General features: G+C 33.6%; 1 protein-coding gene across 1 annotated transcript; it reads right to left on the bottom strand.

Annotated features, from left to right (window-relative positions):
• Positions 1-8901: 8901 nt before the first annotated feature.
• Positions 8902-15284, bottom strand: LOC123918642 (GTPase Der). Its single transcript, XM_045970723.1, has 12 exons — positions 14823-15284; positions 14655-14722; positions 14138-14221; positions 13688-13981; positions 13131-13270; positions 12036-12123; positions 11610-11792; positions 11212-11373; positions 10860-11053; positions 9867-10017; positions 9567-9732; positions 8902-9434 (listed from the first exon to the last, which is right to left on the bottom strand). The coding sequence occupies exons 1-12, from the start codon at positions 15199-15201 to the stop codon at positions 9364-9366; spliced, it is 1980 nt and encodes a 659-aa protein (XP_045826679.1). The 5' UTR covers positions 15202-15284; the 3' UTR covers positions 8902-9363.
• Between the last annotated feature and the right edge of the window lie 2496 nt (positions 15285-17780).

Here is a 17780-nt window from a genome sequence, read left to right as displayed (position 1 = left end):
TGGTAGTGAATAATTTATGCGCTTCTCCTTTCTTAACTGTGAGTAAGTCGGAGTTTTGACATGGTGCAATTAAATTCATCCATAATCCTTATTCTGCCAAAAAAATGGTGCAAAGACATTAACAATTACGCATTGTCTCTTTTCTTCTCCCCACTCTAGTCAAACTCCTAAATAACCTTAGGATAGGTAAATTGAGCAAATTCTAACTCCTAAATAACGTAGTGTTTAGTTTATTTCCCAGTGCAAGCACTATAAGAAAACATTTATTTACCGGCGAAAATTACTGGCGGTTTTGACCCTTTGTAGCCTACTGCCGACCTAAGCCCTTAATAAGTATAAAAAACCGCCACAACATAAACAAATATTATTTAAACAACAAAATTAAAACTTACTGGCGGACCTGGCCGCCAGAAACTGGGTTTTCTATTAGTGGCGGTCCAGGCCGCCATAAACGTATGTGAGCGAAACCATTACTGGCGGTCCTGGCCGTCTGTAATTGTCTTTTCAATTACCGGCGGTCCAGGCCGCCACTAACTATGCAAGAATCCAAAAAAAAAAAAAACTGTCACACGCCTTAAAATTCGCCCAGTCAGTATTGTCGGCCTTGGCCGCCACAAAGGTTTTGGGAATTTAAAAAAAATGATTGTTGGATGTAGTCCTTGAGCTTTGTGGCGGCTATGACCGCCAATAAGTTCCTTGATATCTGGCCAGCCATTACTGTCGGCCTGGCCCGCCGCAAACGCTTTGGGAATTTAAAAAATATGACCGTTGGAAAGCATTGGAAGATGTTCCTTGGGCTTTGTGGCGGCTTTGACCGCCAATAAGCTCCAAGACCAGTTTTCACGAATTTCATCCCCATCTATATATATATATCTTCCTTCACTTCACAACTCTCATTTCCCACAATCCTTTCTTTATCTAAAATTTCTCCAACATCTCTCTAAAAAATTTCCAACTCTTTATCATTTCACTCTTGTTCTTCTTCACTTTGGTAAGTATTTCTCTAATATTTATACAAGTTTAAAAGTTTAATATTTTATGTTTATATTGATATGATAAATTGTGTTTATGCTAATAGTTATTTTTAAAATTTTAATGTAGCAAGTGTTATTTTGTTTGGCGATTTGTACATAGGAGTATAATGTAGACACCACTCTTCCTCAGCATAATAATGTAAGTTCATTTTTTTAAAAAAACTTTATGAGTTGTTTTTTAATAATATATATATTTTTATTAATAGTTGTTTTTCTGTTTTTTATTTAGAGATTCATGGTTGGTTTGTCGGTTGTCGTGGTTGGGAGTTTAGTCTAAATAACTCCAAGTCAGACACTACCCGGCACAACAAGTAAGTAATATTATTTGGTTTGTATAATATATTGTGTGATCTTTTAAGCTTAGTATTTTTTTTGTTATTATTAAAATATATTGTTGGTTAATATGTTTAATGTGATGTTTTTGAAGTTATTCTCGCCGGTTATATGTTTAATGTGATGTTTAAAAGTTATATTTTTTATTTTTTTTTTACAAAAATTATTAGATCGTGTATGTTTAAAAGTTATATTTTTAATTTTTTTTAACAAAATTATTAGATCGTGTAAAAAGAAAAATAGTTATTAATATTTAACTTAACCACATGTATGTCATATGATAATTATGTTTTTATTTTTATTTAAAAAAAGTGTTAAATATTTTTAAAAATAATAAATAATGATGTTTTATTAATTAATAAACAAAATACTTAAAACAATTAAATTTTTCATTTAAATAAAAAAAAACGTAATTTAAAATAAATAAATAATTATGTTTTATATATTAATAAAATAAACACATGTCATATAGTTAATATACTTTTTAATTGAATTTTTTTAAAGTCAGATAATAATTCTGTTTTTATTTTTGTTTAAGTGGAAAATGTTACATTTGTGTTGTATGACAATTATCGTATTTCGTCGTTTATTATTGAATTTTTAATTTATGTTGTTATTTTTGGGTCAACAAATTAATTTATGTTTAATTATTAATATTTTAAATAATTCTGTCTTATTTTTAAATTAAATAAAAAAAATTAAAATAAATATAAACAAAATAATTAAAACTATTAAATTTTATATTTAAATAAAATAAAATGTTTTTTTAAAGCAATTAATATTTAAAAAAACATTTTTTTAAAACAAAATAATTAATTAAAAACGTTTTTTTAAAAAAATTCGAATAGGCGGTAGTGGCGGTTCAGGCCGTCGCTAACTGGTCAAAATCTGGGAAATGTTAGTGGCGGTCCTGGCCGCTTGTAGCTCTGTTGCAACCTGCAAAGAACTGACCTTTCTGACACTATTATTTTGCGGCGGTCTAGGCCGCCAGTAATGGCTTTGGTCTTTGAATTGACCGTTGCTAGCTTGTGGCGGTTTGGGCCATCAGTATGTCTCGCCATGCCAGTTTGCGACGGCTTAGGCCGCCAATAATGTTACCGGCGCCTTATTTACTGGCGTAACGTGGCCGCCAGTAGGCCGCCACTAATTATGCAGTTTCTGGCGGTTTTTGCCTCTTCCTGAGGGCTTTTGGCCGCCAATAAATGGCTGTTTTCTTGTAGGGAAGCAAGAAAAATTTAAGTTAGAGAAATGTGTTAATTCAATATTAATGTATTGAAAATTTATGTTTACCTTTTTGAATAAACAATTTTAATTAAATTTAATTCTTAAAGAGTATCAAGAAACTCATTAACAAATTCTTTTAAGTTATTGAGTGTCAGAAAGAATTACTCTTTTAATTATATTAAAACTTCTAACAACAAATCTCGTACCATGGGATTTAACCGTCAAGCATAGCTCTGTTAAGTTTGGCTTTAAGTTTGCTTTATTTTTTATACTTTATTTATTGTCAATTTATGAGAGAGACAGACACAATACCGAAACTAGAACATTGTTTATAGGGGGCCAAATATATACAAATAAATTATTTTAAAATTAATATATTAAATTTAATCTATAAATAAGCAAAAAAAAAATCATAATAATTTTAATAGCTTAAATGTTGAGTACGACACTTTAAAGACTCGAATTGACAAGTATCGTCTTTTTTAATGTAAACGGTTAATACATTTGCAACAACTCATTATTTATTTTATTTTTGAATTTTGATTTGACAATTTTTATACCCACCGTGATAGAGCAAGCAATTGGCAAAACTCAACGGGTAGAAAGATGGTTTTCTCTTTTTCTCACCCGAAATAAACCACCTGCCATAACCACTGTCCGCCATACCCGTAACCCGCCATACCCAATGTCTTGGATGGTCGGAAGTGGTTCTATTTCTAGTCTCATTGGTTTGCTTCAGATCCAGACTTTTCGGCCTGAATCCGCTCATACCCGCCCAATGCCCAACCCTACCAACACGTCTCTCTTTGTAGTTGTTAAAGTGACTATGAAAGTGACAAAACAAGACAAAGTAAATCTATATAAATCTCATTAATCTTTCACTTATGCCTATTTAGGAGAGATGCTATGAACAAGGCAAAAAATTGTTTTGTTGAATAATGATTTCTCCATTACAGTTTTTCCCACTCTTCTTCTACCGTCATTAATTAATTCAAGGCAAAGAAGGAAACAAAAATTTCAATGACACCGTAGCTTAAATAGGATCCGTGCATTGGGCTTAGGCCCTCTTTTCTATCAAATTGTTGGAGATGTTAACAAAGTCAGTTTTTTTTTTGCCATCAGTATTCGGTTACTAGACCGCTTAATTTGGTTCGAGAGTCGGTTCTGGCATTCCATCCCCTCCCAGTCACAATTATGGGGATCGAACAATAATCTTCTCTACTAAGCTTAGCGTCAATCACCCACTGGACTAATTAACGATCGGTAGTCAGAATTTTTTTTAAAACATTTATAAAATGAGGAAACTTATTTAATTAAGAATGTGTTTAGTAGGTTAACTCATTTAAAGCGAATATTGTGTCGACTGATGTAAAAGTGGAACAAAAAGTACACTTAAGTGTCCACTCCATGTCATAATACAACAGCAACGTCAGCGGTGCAGGTGAAATTGATGGTGTAACAGCAAACTGAAAACTTTTCCCTATATATGTGAGTGAATGTGGATCTGGTAAATGTTGTTGCAGTGGAATGGAAGGTAATTTATATGGCTGAAAAAACTAGTACACTATCTTACTATTAAATTTTTCAACAGCTTTTCAAGTCAGTTTTTATCCTTTTCTCTTGATGTTAAAAAGTACAACTGAAACGTGAAAGTTAATACTTTTCTATTATTGGATTTGGAGGGTGTAGATAAGAGAAAGATGAGTACAAATAGTAGTATTTTGTATTAACTCTTTGACTCTTTCTGCTTGCTTTGTAAAAAGTGTTGTATTTAGGTTAAGTGCAACTCTTAAAAAATATTAATTGTATTGGTTTTAATAGCAAAAATAATGTTATCTATCAAAACACTATTAAATGTAGTCAGTATAATGTTTATGTATAATGAAATCCATCAAATATATTGTATATTACATATGGGAATAGAGAATAGAGAAAGAAAGGATGAAAGTATATTGTATTATGCATTTTAAGTGTGTCATTTAAATCGTAATATAGTTATATTTATAGGAGATTATATGGATCAAGACTAATGAGCATCCACTATAATTATTCATAACAAAACAAATGTATATTAATGGATAAAAATATAAATAAGAGTTCGTGCGAATTCGACTTAGCATGTCTCATTTTCAGCCATACCAAAGACTAAACTCCACCAAATTATTGTTATTCATTCTTCAAATATTTTTCATTTATACTATTATTAAATACATTTTATATTAATAGTAAAAATTGATATATTTTTTACAAAGGTAGAGGTAATCTATTTTCTTTACTCGTAAAAAAATTAGAGGTATTGTTGAGTGTTTGTTTAATGAGAAATCACATAACTCAAAATGTGCCTTAGCTTTTTTTAAATATATATATATATATATATATATATATATATATATATATATATAATCAATTATCTAAACGTATAAAGTCAACTGTATTTTTTTACGATATCTATTATATAAATTTGTATAATTAAATATGCAAATTTAAAAATATTTTTTAAGTGTTATATATATATATAAACGAGTGACGCAGAACGGAAGCGTGAAGGAAAAGCAAGCGCTGATCCTATAGTAAACACAAGTTCGCAAACGACAAACCTGTTAGATAAAGCTCTGTAATCCACCAGATTTCCGGAATCCACCAGAAAGAGTAACTAATCTAGAATTCACTAGACTTCCGGAATCCACCAGAAGGAGTAATTTGGAATCTACCAAATTTGAGAGAAATCTCTGTGTTTTTATTCAATCAAAAAGTCCCTTCAAGGCTACAATAATTTAGTTTAAATAGGAGTGAAAAATAAAATTAACAAATCTCCTAAAAGATTGTAAAAATAAAAACAACAAACCTAGCTAAATAAAAATTACAAATCTACCTAAAATATAAAAATAACTAACCTAGGTGAAATATAAAAATAAGAAATCAACCTAAAATATAATAAAACTAAATCTAACTAAAATAATAATATACACAAGAAATCCTCCTACATCAACGAGTCAGGTCCTCGTGAATCAAATGACTCGAACTATATATAACTCAAGTTCAACTCGTTTAATTAATGAACTTAATTTTTCAGCTTATTTATTTCACAAACCTAGTCTAACAAATTAATTATCAAATCAAATCTCAAACTTTATTTGAGTTGACTCGGTTCATTGTAAATCCTAATTTGTGGTTTGCAAACCAACTATGAACTATCCGGATCAGGATTTGCTGCAGTGCAAAAAACACAGAATATCACACTGTTTTGTATTTTAACTGTTGATTATCAGATCGGATGGATTAAATTAACTCACTTATAAAATTATAGAAATAATTTCAGCCACACGATCCATCCATCGTGCTCCTAGTAATTAATGATAACAGGTGTTGGAGACAAGATCTTGACCACCACCAATAGATTCTCGACATATTACTATATTTAATGTTTCACTTTCACGGATATTCAATGTTTTACGCATTAACACGTGTGTGTAACGGTATGTAACACCCTAACCCATACTACCCTTAAAAACGTAATTTTAAAAACTTTTCAACAAGTGTAAAGGCAGAGTGCCACGCGGTAATTAAAACACAAGCATACTCACACAGAGCGTCATGAAGTTTAACATGAAAAGCAACAGCGGATTCAATCACACCAAGCATGCATATATATACATATATATATATACATAAGCCATATTCATCCCTAAGGATGTCACTTATACAAGAACTAGCATATCAAAAAGGTAACACCGATATACGATGAAATCCAAGCGTAACCCCCGACTCGATGTTACATTACCAGAGCATTTACTATTTACAAACTCTAGCCAAAAGCTAGCACTATAAGGAGAAATCTATGCTAAGTCTCCTCACCAAAAGGTACTTCAACACCAAGCTAAAACAGCAGTCTAAACGTCGGCACAGTCCTCAGCCTGAATATCTGAACCCCCAAAGGTCCAGCAAATAACACAAAGCAGAGAGTTAGAAAACATAATCGCATATCATACGAGTATAAGAAAAGCCTTACACTTTCGAACTATCATACATATTCTAACTCACGCCCAAAACGTCGTACTAAACAGTTATCAATTAATAAAGTTTAACACAATTCAACCAGATAATGTCACATACCATTTATCAAATATATGCGCATTTACCCTAATGTATCTAATGCCACTTAATTCACTGTCATGCCATCCCTAGACATAACTAAATGCATGTGGTACCAAGGTGTCTCACCAACGGTGGACCAAGAACAGTTTTATATCTTGCTGGATATGTCGGAACTTACCGAACCATCTTATCTCCCTTGGATAAGCCAACACAGTTTTATATCCTGTTGGATAGCAACTCCGGACTCATGGATTCATCTAATCCGATCCTCGGCTTCATTATGGACACATAATCCATTTTCGTTATTGGAACCCAAGTTTCCAATGTTCACATACAATCATGAATGCATGTATGCATACACATATCAACCATATGATATTCTCTAGCTCGAAGCTACTCTTTTATGAATGCGGGAACACAATCCTAACACATTCACTTAACATTGCAAATTAATGCCAAAACATCACATTGCTCACTTTAAGCTACAACTTATTGCATACACGTTTATCAATCATATAACGATTAACAATAAGCATTAACAGTATCAACATGTATCAACAATCATGTAAGGATACCCTTAAACCATGTTACAAGTGCCTAATTACACTTACAAACATCAACAAAAATTGCTGTCACAGAGGCCTTCGCTAAGCGAAGCCTCAGCGAGACATGGCGAACCTCACTAGGAAGTCACCTGCTCATGGCGAGCATTGGCGAGCTTCAGCGAACATGTTCGCTACAGCGAACTCCTGGTCGCTTAGCGAACTATACCAGAAAAATATCTGTTCTTGAGTTTCAATAAGGCGGTTTAACATTGAATCAACTCAAAAATTCATTCAAACATGTTATAAATTCTTATAAACAGCTATTTCAAGCATATATGGTATCAAGGAACATTAATCATCCCTTCCAAACATCCAAATACCTCAAACAATCAAAATCATGCCAATTTCTTGGGTTTTAAGCAACTTTCATAAACTTTTTCAACATGATCCAAACACATGCATATTTTTCATGAAATCAAGCTAGTGATTAACACATACAAAGTGATGATGAAGAACATCACACTCACATACAAAAGCTTAATCAAAAGTCTAAAAGAAATTGAGTGGGAGAGTTCGGGAATGGAGACAAAGACAATCTCCCCTCTCCTTGCCACTCAAGAATCATGAATTCTAATCTCTTACCTTAAGTTTGGTGATGATTCCTAGCCTTCTCTTGCTCAAGCTTTCTCTCTTGATCAAACCCTAGCCCTTGCTCTATTCTTGCTTCTAAGACAAAAGTCATGAAATGAGCTAAGTCTCATGACAAGGTTTCTTTAAATACCTCTCCCTAAAAGTCATGAACCAAGCCCAAGTGGCTTAGGCCCAAATGGCCTCTCACGCCCATTAAGCCCAAAACAAAGGTTCTCGCGTCTAATAACTTACGCTCGGCTAAATAATTATTCGCCGCTCACTAAAATAATAAAAGCCAACTAATAAATAAAATAACATTTAATAAAATCTACGAATACGAAAAATGGGTCGTTACACGGTACACTATTAACGGCTACTAAAATTCCGAAAGAAAAACAATGTTAGATACTCCCTCCGAATGTAACCAAAAAAAAAAATACTTCATCCGAACACAATTATAAGTAAAAATCACTTTTTAAATTCATTGAAAAAGATTTAGTGAATCTATAAAGTAGTTTTTGCTTATAATTATGTCCGGAGAGAGTAAAGAATATTTCTTGCCTTTTGATTGTTGAAAGCTAATAACTTGTGATTGTCTCTTGAGTTGAACTATTGGTGGCAATGTGGCATAATATCTTTGATTGTTTTATGATTACCTAATTTGTGATTTGTTTGCCATTTTTTCGTTACTCCGTAGTGGAGTTTTTATATTTAACTGTTTTTGCATTGTTCAATTTGCCATATAATATAATGAATATATGATATCTTAGATATATTAATATATAATGAAGTCTACAAATGAAATAATTTTTTTTCGTCGAAAGAAAAAAGTGAAATAATTTTTTTATTATGTATTATTTTTATTATTGGTCACCATTAGATTAAATGAAACATGATGTAACATATTGATTCAATAGTGAAAATTGTCATTCTAAAATAAAAAAAGGTTTGTAGATAGTAAAAAAATTTGTTTCACTTGTGCTTAGACAAAAGTTTTTTAATAGAATTGAAACTTCAAATTAAAATGATTATTAAATATATAATAGTAAGGGGAAAATGTCATAAAATTAAAATGGTATATTTACAAGATAATATTTTCATTTCTGGCAATTGCCTAGCAAAAACATCAGCATCATTCTAGAGTAAGGACCATGTAATCACTGGAAAATATGCAGCTTAACTATTTGGGATTAAAAAAACAATTAGAAATCCAACTACTATAAATAAATTCACTATATAGTTATTGAGGATGAATGTGCTGATAAGTCGAGCCTACAAAATTTGAAATGCCTACTAAAATTACCAAAAGGATCACGATCATGGTAAATGAAAGATTCTCATCCAGACTTTGGAACTCCGCACTCGTTCGTACTTGTGAAGCTTTTACTAATTTTAGTTATTTCAGGAGCAGAATCATTTGAGTAATCTCTGGTAAAAAGCCCCTTCAATTTTCTCAACACAAACAGAACCACGGCCAGTTTTATACCATAAAATGTCTGCTCCTACTTTGTAGCTGAGATCAATTTTCGACGGTGCGGCGCACGATTTTCTTTGGTCCTTGTAACCTTTTTTCCTGTAAGTAAATCATGTAATCATGCATCATTAACAATTGTCTTAGGGGAGGGGTCAGGAAAAAAAAATGAAAGCAGAAGATGTAGTGGTAGTAAAATTATTGATATTACCAACACTTCAAATAAATACTGACCTTCATCTTTTTCCATTTTTTTTCTGCTGCGCCACAGAAGCCGAATGGGAGTACCAGGAAATCCTGCATTTGAACGCAGCTGCTTCTCCATAAAGCGCCGGTAAGTTTCAGGAAAAAGTTTTGCATCATTGACAAAGAACACAAATGTAGGCGGTCTTATAGCAGCCTGCAAGCAGACATCCAATCAGGAACTAAGATCATACAAGATACCAAGTAATCATATATTATCGAATTTATGAGACCATAAAGCTCAACCAAAGGATCTCGTGGGTAAGCACTATCATTGCACGAAGTAAATACCTGAGTGCAATAGTAAACACGCCCTCTTTTTCCACCGCGTGTCCTGGGAGGAGGCTTAAAAGTTACTGCTTCCCCTACTACTTGATTTAATATAGAAGTACCCAGTCTTCTTGATCTCTCCTTTTCGACTTCACTAGCAGCAACAATGATCCTTTTGTTCAAAACAATAATAATTAATAACTAATCAGCTACTTACTTAGGGGATTAACAACAATGAAAAATATCACACCAGGATAAGTTGTAATCTGAAAATTTATAATTTTGATATCAGACCTATCAACCAAAGACTAGTTGCATGATACATCAGAAAAAGCAAAGTTAGCACAAATCCAAATAGAAAATATCCCCAAAACAGCCAAGTTCTTAAGTCCATTTCCATGTGCATCACTTAGCCTCAGAATTGACCAAGGATTTTTTTTTACCACACATCAAGAAATACTAGTACATAAAAAAAAATAAACTCTTAATTTGATCCTCTAAAAATTAGGGTGTCGCCAGTTTAGTCCTTCAAATATTTTTGTTACCAGATACCCCTCAAAGATTACAATGTCATCATATTAGTCCTACAAAGATACAAAAATTATCACCAAATTCACATCTTTAACGACTAATTTAGAGACAAATATTTTGAAATATTTTGAGGGTTATATTCTCATATCAAATGTCTAAACACCCTAATCTTTGGAGGGCTAAATTAAAGATTTACTCTCCACAAAATTCTGCAGAGACAACGATTTGACTACTAAAATCTACCATTGCATTGACACTACATTGCAACTGCTAATGTCAATAAAATATACAAAGTTTGACATCACTCACCATGTAAGTTCAAATTGTATTTGTTTACAAGTATGCATGCCTAAGAAGGGATAACTTGTTTTCAAGGAAAAATTGGGAGATTTCGAAGAAAGAATGAAAGTTAACATATTATTGAAAAAAGTACTATGCAGTTTGCACCGTAAATAAATCAAAGATTTTCCAGCCAAAACTTACTTGTCAACACTTTGGCCAGCTAGAGCAGTAGAATAAACAATTGGAGCCCAGTTAAGTAAACGAAGCTTCTCTCTGACATCTTGCTCATAGAATAATGCAGTCTGCTGATTTTTATTTGGTATTGTATCCCATTTGTTTACAACGATCACACAACCTTTCCCTTCTTTTTCTATCCTTTCAGCTATCTTGTAGTCCTTTAAGAGATATGAAATAGTTTTGTAAAAAACAATTAAACGGAAAATATTAATTATTGAACAACTGGTATCCCATTTACATCCAAGGCCATTTGATGCAGTAAAGAAGAAGCAAAAACAAATATGTTTTTTCATCTATGAGAGCATTGATAAGTAACCTGTTCAGTGATACAAGCCATGGCCTCAATGACAAGCGCAACAACATCAGAACGCCGAATAGCACGAAATGCTCGATTCACCGACAAAGCCTCTGTTGTGCTTCCAGCTGAGGCTACGGCTGTCCTTTTCCTGATTCCAGCAGTATCAATAAGATGGAACTTCTAGAGAAAGAAAAAAAAAACAAAAATTATCATGCTGAATCAAATTCACTATTACAATCTGGTATTGTTCAAAATATATACATCCATAAACTTTGGACAGGGAAAACATTATAACTAACTAATCCTATTCAAAGTTTCTTTCTCATAACACATGCTAAAACATTATAAGTAGTCACTGGTTTTTTCTGTGCCACTAGAGCCCAAATAGTTACTAGTTAGTCACCAAAGCAACAAACCTGGCCATCTGGTGCAGTAAATTCAGTATCAATAGCATCACGTGTAGTGCCACTGATTGGGCTGACTATTGTTCTGTCCTCACCAACCAGTGCATTCAAAATGCTACTTTTGCCCACATTTGGTCTACCAACAATTGAAATCGCAGGAACATAATCTTCTTCTTCAAGAATATTATTTGGCTCCTATTGTATAGCATATAATGAAGTATAAGTAAAAAAATCAAGGGTTTCAAACAAAGATTAAAACAAATTGATCCCTGGTTGCTTGGTGATAAAAAATGCTTCCAGGTAATCAATAATTTATTACTGGTTGGTGAATGCATAATATAGTCAAATTAATTTGCTACATGATAAAAAGTATCACCTAAAGTTACTCATTGTCAATGATGCATGCAGAAGAGAAATCAATATTTATGGAAAACAAACCTCAACTTTCTGAATCCCTGAACAAACAAGGTCAAGAAGCTCTCCAGTTCCAGACCCTGATATAGCTGATATTGGAATTGGTTCAAACCTGATATATCAATAACCATAGCAATGAACTTGTTGATTAGAACATATGACACTTGGGGAAACATTGATAAACAACAAGATGCATGATCTTTGCACTGTGTGTTTGCATTGGAAGTATAACCAAACAACGATGGTTTTTAAAGTATAAAACGTGGTTTTGTGCAGAAAAAAATATTTTTCAATGTTCTATTAGACCTCAAAAGTAAAAAAACCATGTTAGTGTGGAAGTGAAAATCTGTTGCTTTTGTGTTGAGTTGAGAATTTCGAACCAAGTTTTACTGCAAAAATACTTTTAAATCAATTTTGTAAATCAAGATCATTCAAAACGAAGTTTTACAGTTGCTTTTCAAATAACAATTAATTGTCAGACAGATTGTGAGACAATGTTTTGTCTCTTATGATTTCAATATGTTTAGGGTGTATCAATATGTTAAACCTCAACAACTTCATGACTTCTAAAAGGTTCAAATCAACAAGAGAAATGAAGTTTTCTTTATTGAATATGTAATAGCTGTGATATCTACATCACATGAATAATATAGAACAACATAACAACCAAGATCTTATGCCTGACCATACCCTACATACAATTACTCATGCAAACTCTTAAGAAGAAACACGAAGAGCACCTAGTAAAAAATGAGGTAAAATTTTAACACATGGGCAATTCTATAGTTTCTTTTCTTTTTAATTTTATTTACCAATATGTAAGTTAAATTAAACAAAATAAGTTTAACATCAACCGCTTCATAATTAAATTAACCACTCCAACTTGCTAGTTATTACAAAAATTAATTGTCACGCCTACATAGTGGATGCTCTTATTCTTCTCAAGAATTAGTTTAGATTTTGACAAAGGTGAGGTAAGTGAATTCAACGCCGCCTTTGACCTCAACAGTCACTTGAAACCAGTACACCGAAATAAAAAATAACATACCAAATATCAAGTTTTACGTATTTAGCCACACTTCAAAGTTCAAACAAGTATCACCCACAGATATATCTTACCCAAGGGACCAAAATTCAGACACCTGCATAATTCTTTTCCGTGGAGATTCACACTTGTTAACTGCAAGAATGATGCTTTTATTTGAGTAGTTTCTACGTAGCCAATCAGCAATCTCCACATCAGCTGCTGTTAGACCTGCCTGTTCAGCATAATTATCATTACTGTCTTCAGGTTATCATTAGTAGTAGATTCAAGAAAAAGCTTATCATATCACGTACTTAATAAGTATGAACAAGAACAACAAAAATTGTTATCTCACTTTGATAGTGCTAACTATGTTATCTATGGCCAGATTGGTACCACAAATAACTCAATGGAGAAAAACAAGTAAAAACTTCAAAGATTCAGCCGGACTGCAAAATTACCAAAATGGTTGTGCACAGAGAGCTACTGGTGGTCGATAATCATCAAAACTCAAAACAAGTAAAAATCAATTTTAAACATCTTGTTATACTTTTTATATATTCCTTATAATGAAATATGAATCAAGAGAAAGTAGATACAGACATGGAAGAGAAGGAAAAACATAAGATTTTATATGCAAACAAACAATTACCTGACCATCAACCAGGAAAATAATAACAGGTGATTCTTCCACAGCTGCAATCGCTTGTTTCTCAATCATTGATGGCATCCTGGCAACAGCAGCCTCTCTAGAGGCAAGGGGAATACCATCCATACCAATAGTTGTACTAATATCCAGCTCCTCCATAACAGTACTTTGTGATTTTGAAACAGTGATAACACCACCAGTATCCACCACCATGAATTCATGATCTCCCCAATATGATCGGCCATATAAACGATCCCTAGTAACCCCAGGTTCATCCACCACGATAGCCTTGTTTCCCTGCAATTTACGCATAAAGGAAAAAACCATCACAAGAAATCAATTTCACCATTCAGATTACAAATATGTTGAAATTCCCAAATGTTAGTTTCCCCAGAACAGGAAAGAATCAAAAAGAAAAACCAAAGCAATAATAAATAAAAAAACATTCAATACCCCAACGAGACGATTAAATAATGCTGACTTGCCAACGTTCGGTCTTCCAACAATAGCAATCCTTGGGAGAAGATTGTCGGGGATCTGCCATTCAAAACAGACCAAGGTTCAGTAAATGCCCTAATTTACTTCAATCTCTTTGAAGAAAAAAATAATAATTCAAGTTCTAACTAATTACATTACAAACAAAAATTGGTTGCCTCAATATTTTTGGTCAACTTATTAATTATGATATCAATCTATATAGCATTAGCATCAACGTTTCTGGTCAAAGACGTGTCTGTCATCGACACATATGATACATTTAATTAATTAATGTTCTCAAATTATTATCTGTGTCAACGTGTCAGTGTTGTTTCTGGTGTTCGTGTCAGGACTTCATATATATCAAATATCAATCATACAATTGTATTTTGCCGGTTAACACTAAGCATATGCAATTTATCAGTAACCTGAATTCTTTCAGGTTGAATAGAAAGTTCTAGAATTTACTAAGTTGCACAATATATATACTAACAATTTTTTTCTTCGGTTTACTCCTCTTGGAGTTTTTCCCCGTTTCCTTTACATTACTTCTCTCTTCTTCTGAAATCACCAAACACGGAAAATTGATTATTGAACAATTCAAATTGCAAAGATAAGGAAAAAACTCAACAAACTGCGAATGAAAGTATCAAAAACTCACCAATAGTTAAAACGCGAGATAGAGAGGTTGAATACTCCAGCGCAACTTCCTTTGCTTCTCGCTCGAGCGCAACGACATCAACGTCATCATCTTCATCTGAATAATCAACTTCGTTGTCCAATTCATCTGGTAATAATAGCTCATCGTCGTCATCATCGGCAGTGGTGCCGGATAATTCAGTGGCGCTGAATTGCGGTATGGAGAGGGAGAGGCTCCGGCGAGGGAGAGAAATGGATGATTTAGGTTGAGAAAGAGAGGAAAGAATTGAAGTGGAAAAAGGAAGAGTGTGGTGAAAGGAGAAAATGCGGTTTGGGGTTTTAGGGATGGTGGTGTAGGAAGAGATAGGGGTGGGAAAGTTTAATTGGAGAAGATATGCCATTGGTGGAAGTGAAACTGTGTATCTTAGTTACATTGTGAGGATTGAGTTCACGATTTGGCGGGTTTATCTTCTCAATTCGGGATGTCATATCATATGTAAGCGCTTTTGTACTTAACAAGACATTTTTAATTACCATAAACCAACGGTAAAATTTATCTGATTAAGGATGTAAAAGCATCTTTAGGTGTTTTGCTTAATAGCTTGCGGTTTTTTTTTGTTGTAAAAGAAAGAGTTTTGATAACATCGTGTACTAACTACTAAGGATACAAGGTATTTTAATATAGAAATTTTGTTTGAGTAAGTGATTAAAAAATGAAAAAAGATTTTTAATTTATAGAATTATACGATGTGTATATGTGATTGATCGATACTCTATCACAACCGCTCCAGTGGCCAATAAAAATATGATCTTGGACGGTGACCAAATTTTCATAAGGTTCACTAGTTAATGTACAGACTAAGTTTGCACTCTAAATAGCAAACTGAATTTGAGTTCGCACTCAAAATAACAAACTATCTTTTTTTCATTATATTTTCATGAGGAAAGGTGCGGGCGTTTGTGTCAAAATAAAAAATGCAGCGTTGGGTTGGTAAAAAAAATTGTCACATGCTACATAGGCTGCAAAATTGTCACATGCAACATAGGCTGCGAACTGAGTTCGCTGAATTTGCAACCTAGATAGCGAGGAGGTATTTTGGTTATTTTAGGAGGCGCGTGAGAAACCTATTAGATGATTTTACTTCACCAACCATTTTTAGACAAGTTCACGCCATCCATATAAATAAAGACATACTTGTTCTCTAAAAATTAAAAAATGACAATTTCCTCCTGAAAAATTTCAAATATCAGTCATGTTATTTCCTTATTGGTACTAAAATATCTCTAAAAATGATTAGTTTAAGCTACATTTGACAATAAAATACATTCTTTTGGGGTAGGAGTTTCTCCATCCAACCTCTTGCATCTCTCTCTACACTATATCTCTCTCATAAATTATCCTCCCTTCAAAAAATTTACATCAATCACTCTTTCTGACGCAGTACGGAAGCGCTAGGTTAGCAAAACGCTAAACCTAATGGATAAAGACAAGCCGCAAACACAAACTTGTCAAAATAGGGTTTCGGAGTCCACCGAAAGTTGAGATAAAACTCGAATAATTTTATTGAATAAAAAAACTGCCCCTCAAGGCTACAATGGTTTGGTTTAAATAGTAAGGGAAATAATAAAAATAGTAAACCTAGAATAATAAAAATAGCAAATCTAGAATAATAAAAATAACAAATCTAGAATAATAAAAATAACAAATCTAAATAAACCCTCCTACATCAGTCTCCTCCACCTCAAAAGAACTCGACCCCGAGTTCTCATCTTGATAAAGGACTTCATCTGCATGGTACTCATATATATCTGCCACATTGAAAGTGTTAGAAATGTTCATTGATGCTGGAAGGGCCACTACATAAGCATTGTCATTGATCTTGCGAGTCACTTGGAACTGGCCATATTTGCGAGGCTGCAGCTTGCTGTAGGTACCAACTGGAAATCTTTCTTTTCGCAGAAACACCATCACTTCATCTCCCACATTGAACACTTTGACTCTTCGGCGTTTATCTGCTGCAATTTTGTTTTTCAATCCAGTAGCTTCCAATTTGGACTTGACAGAATCTTTCACAGCTATAATCTCTTCAGCCATATTTTCAGCAGCCACACTAAATCCAGGAGCCTTAGGCAACTTAATCAAATCAACCACGTGCCTAGGAACAGAGGTGTAAACAAGTGAGAAAGGTGTTTTTCCAGTAGCAGAATGCACAGTGCTGTTATAAGCAAACTCAACTTGAGGCAGAGCCAAATCCCACTGCTTCGGTTTGTCACCACAAACACATCGAATCATATTTCCCAGAGTTCTGTTTGTGACCTCAGTTTGTCCATCAGTTTGGGGATGAGCTGTAGAACTCCTGTTCAGTGATGTATCAAATAACTTCCATAAGGTGATCCAGAAATGACTGAGGAATTTGGTGTCCCTGTCTGAAGTAATGGATTTTGGAACTCCGTGAAGACGCACAACCTCCCTGAAAAACAGTTTGGCTATGTTGGATGCATCAGCTGTCTTCTTACAGGCAATAAAATGGGACATCTTGGAGAATCGGTCTACAACCACAAACACGGAATCCACACCTCGCTGGGTACGAGGTAGACCCAACACAAAATCCATAGATAAATCTTGCCAAATGTCATCAGGAATGGGTAGAGGCATGTAAAGACCAGTATTTTGTGACTGGCCTTTGGAAACTTGGCAAGTATAGCACTTCTTGACTATGGTTCCAACATCTTTTCTCAGGTGTGGCCAATAAAACCTTTCTTCCAGACTAGCAATGGTTTTATCCCTCCCCATATGCCCACTCAGACCACCACCATGCAGATCCCTAAGTAATTTCTCCCTCAAGGATGAACATGGAATGCACAGCCGGTTTCCCTTAAAAAGAAACCCTTCACGAACATGAAAATCGTCACAAGGATGCTCACGGCATTTAGCCCATAATTATTTGAACTCAACATCATTCTCATACAACTCCTTCAG

The sequence above is a fragment of the Trifolium pratense genome, linkage group LG3 (assembly GCF_020283565.1).
Source record: "Trifolium pratense cultivar HEN17-A07 linkage group LG3, ARS_RC_1.1, whole genome shotgun sequence".
NCBI classification, from domain to species: Eukaryota; Viridiplantae; Streptophyta; class Magnoliopsida; order Fabales; family Fabaceae; genus Trifolium; species Trifolium pratense.
Note: the sequence above shows the minus strand (reverse complement) of the source record. Positions and strands in the feature narration are given on the sequence as shown.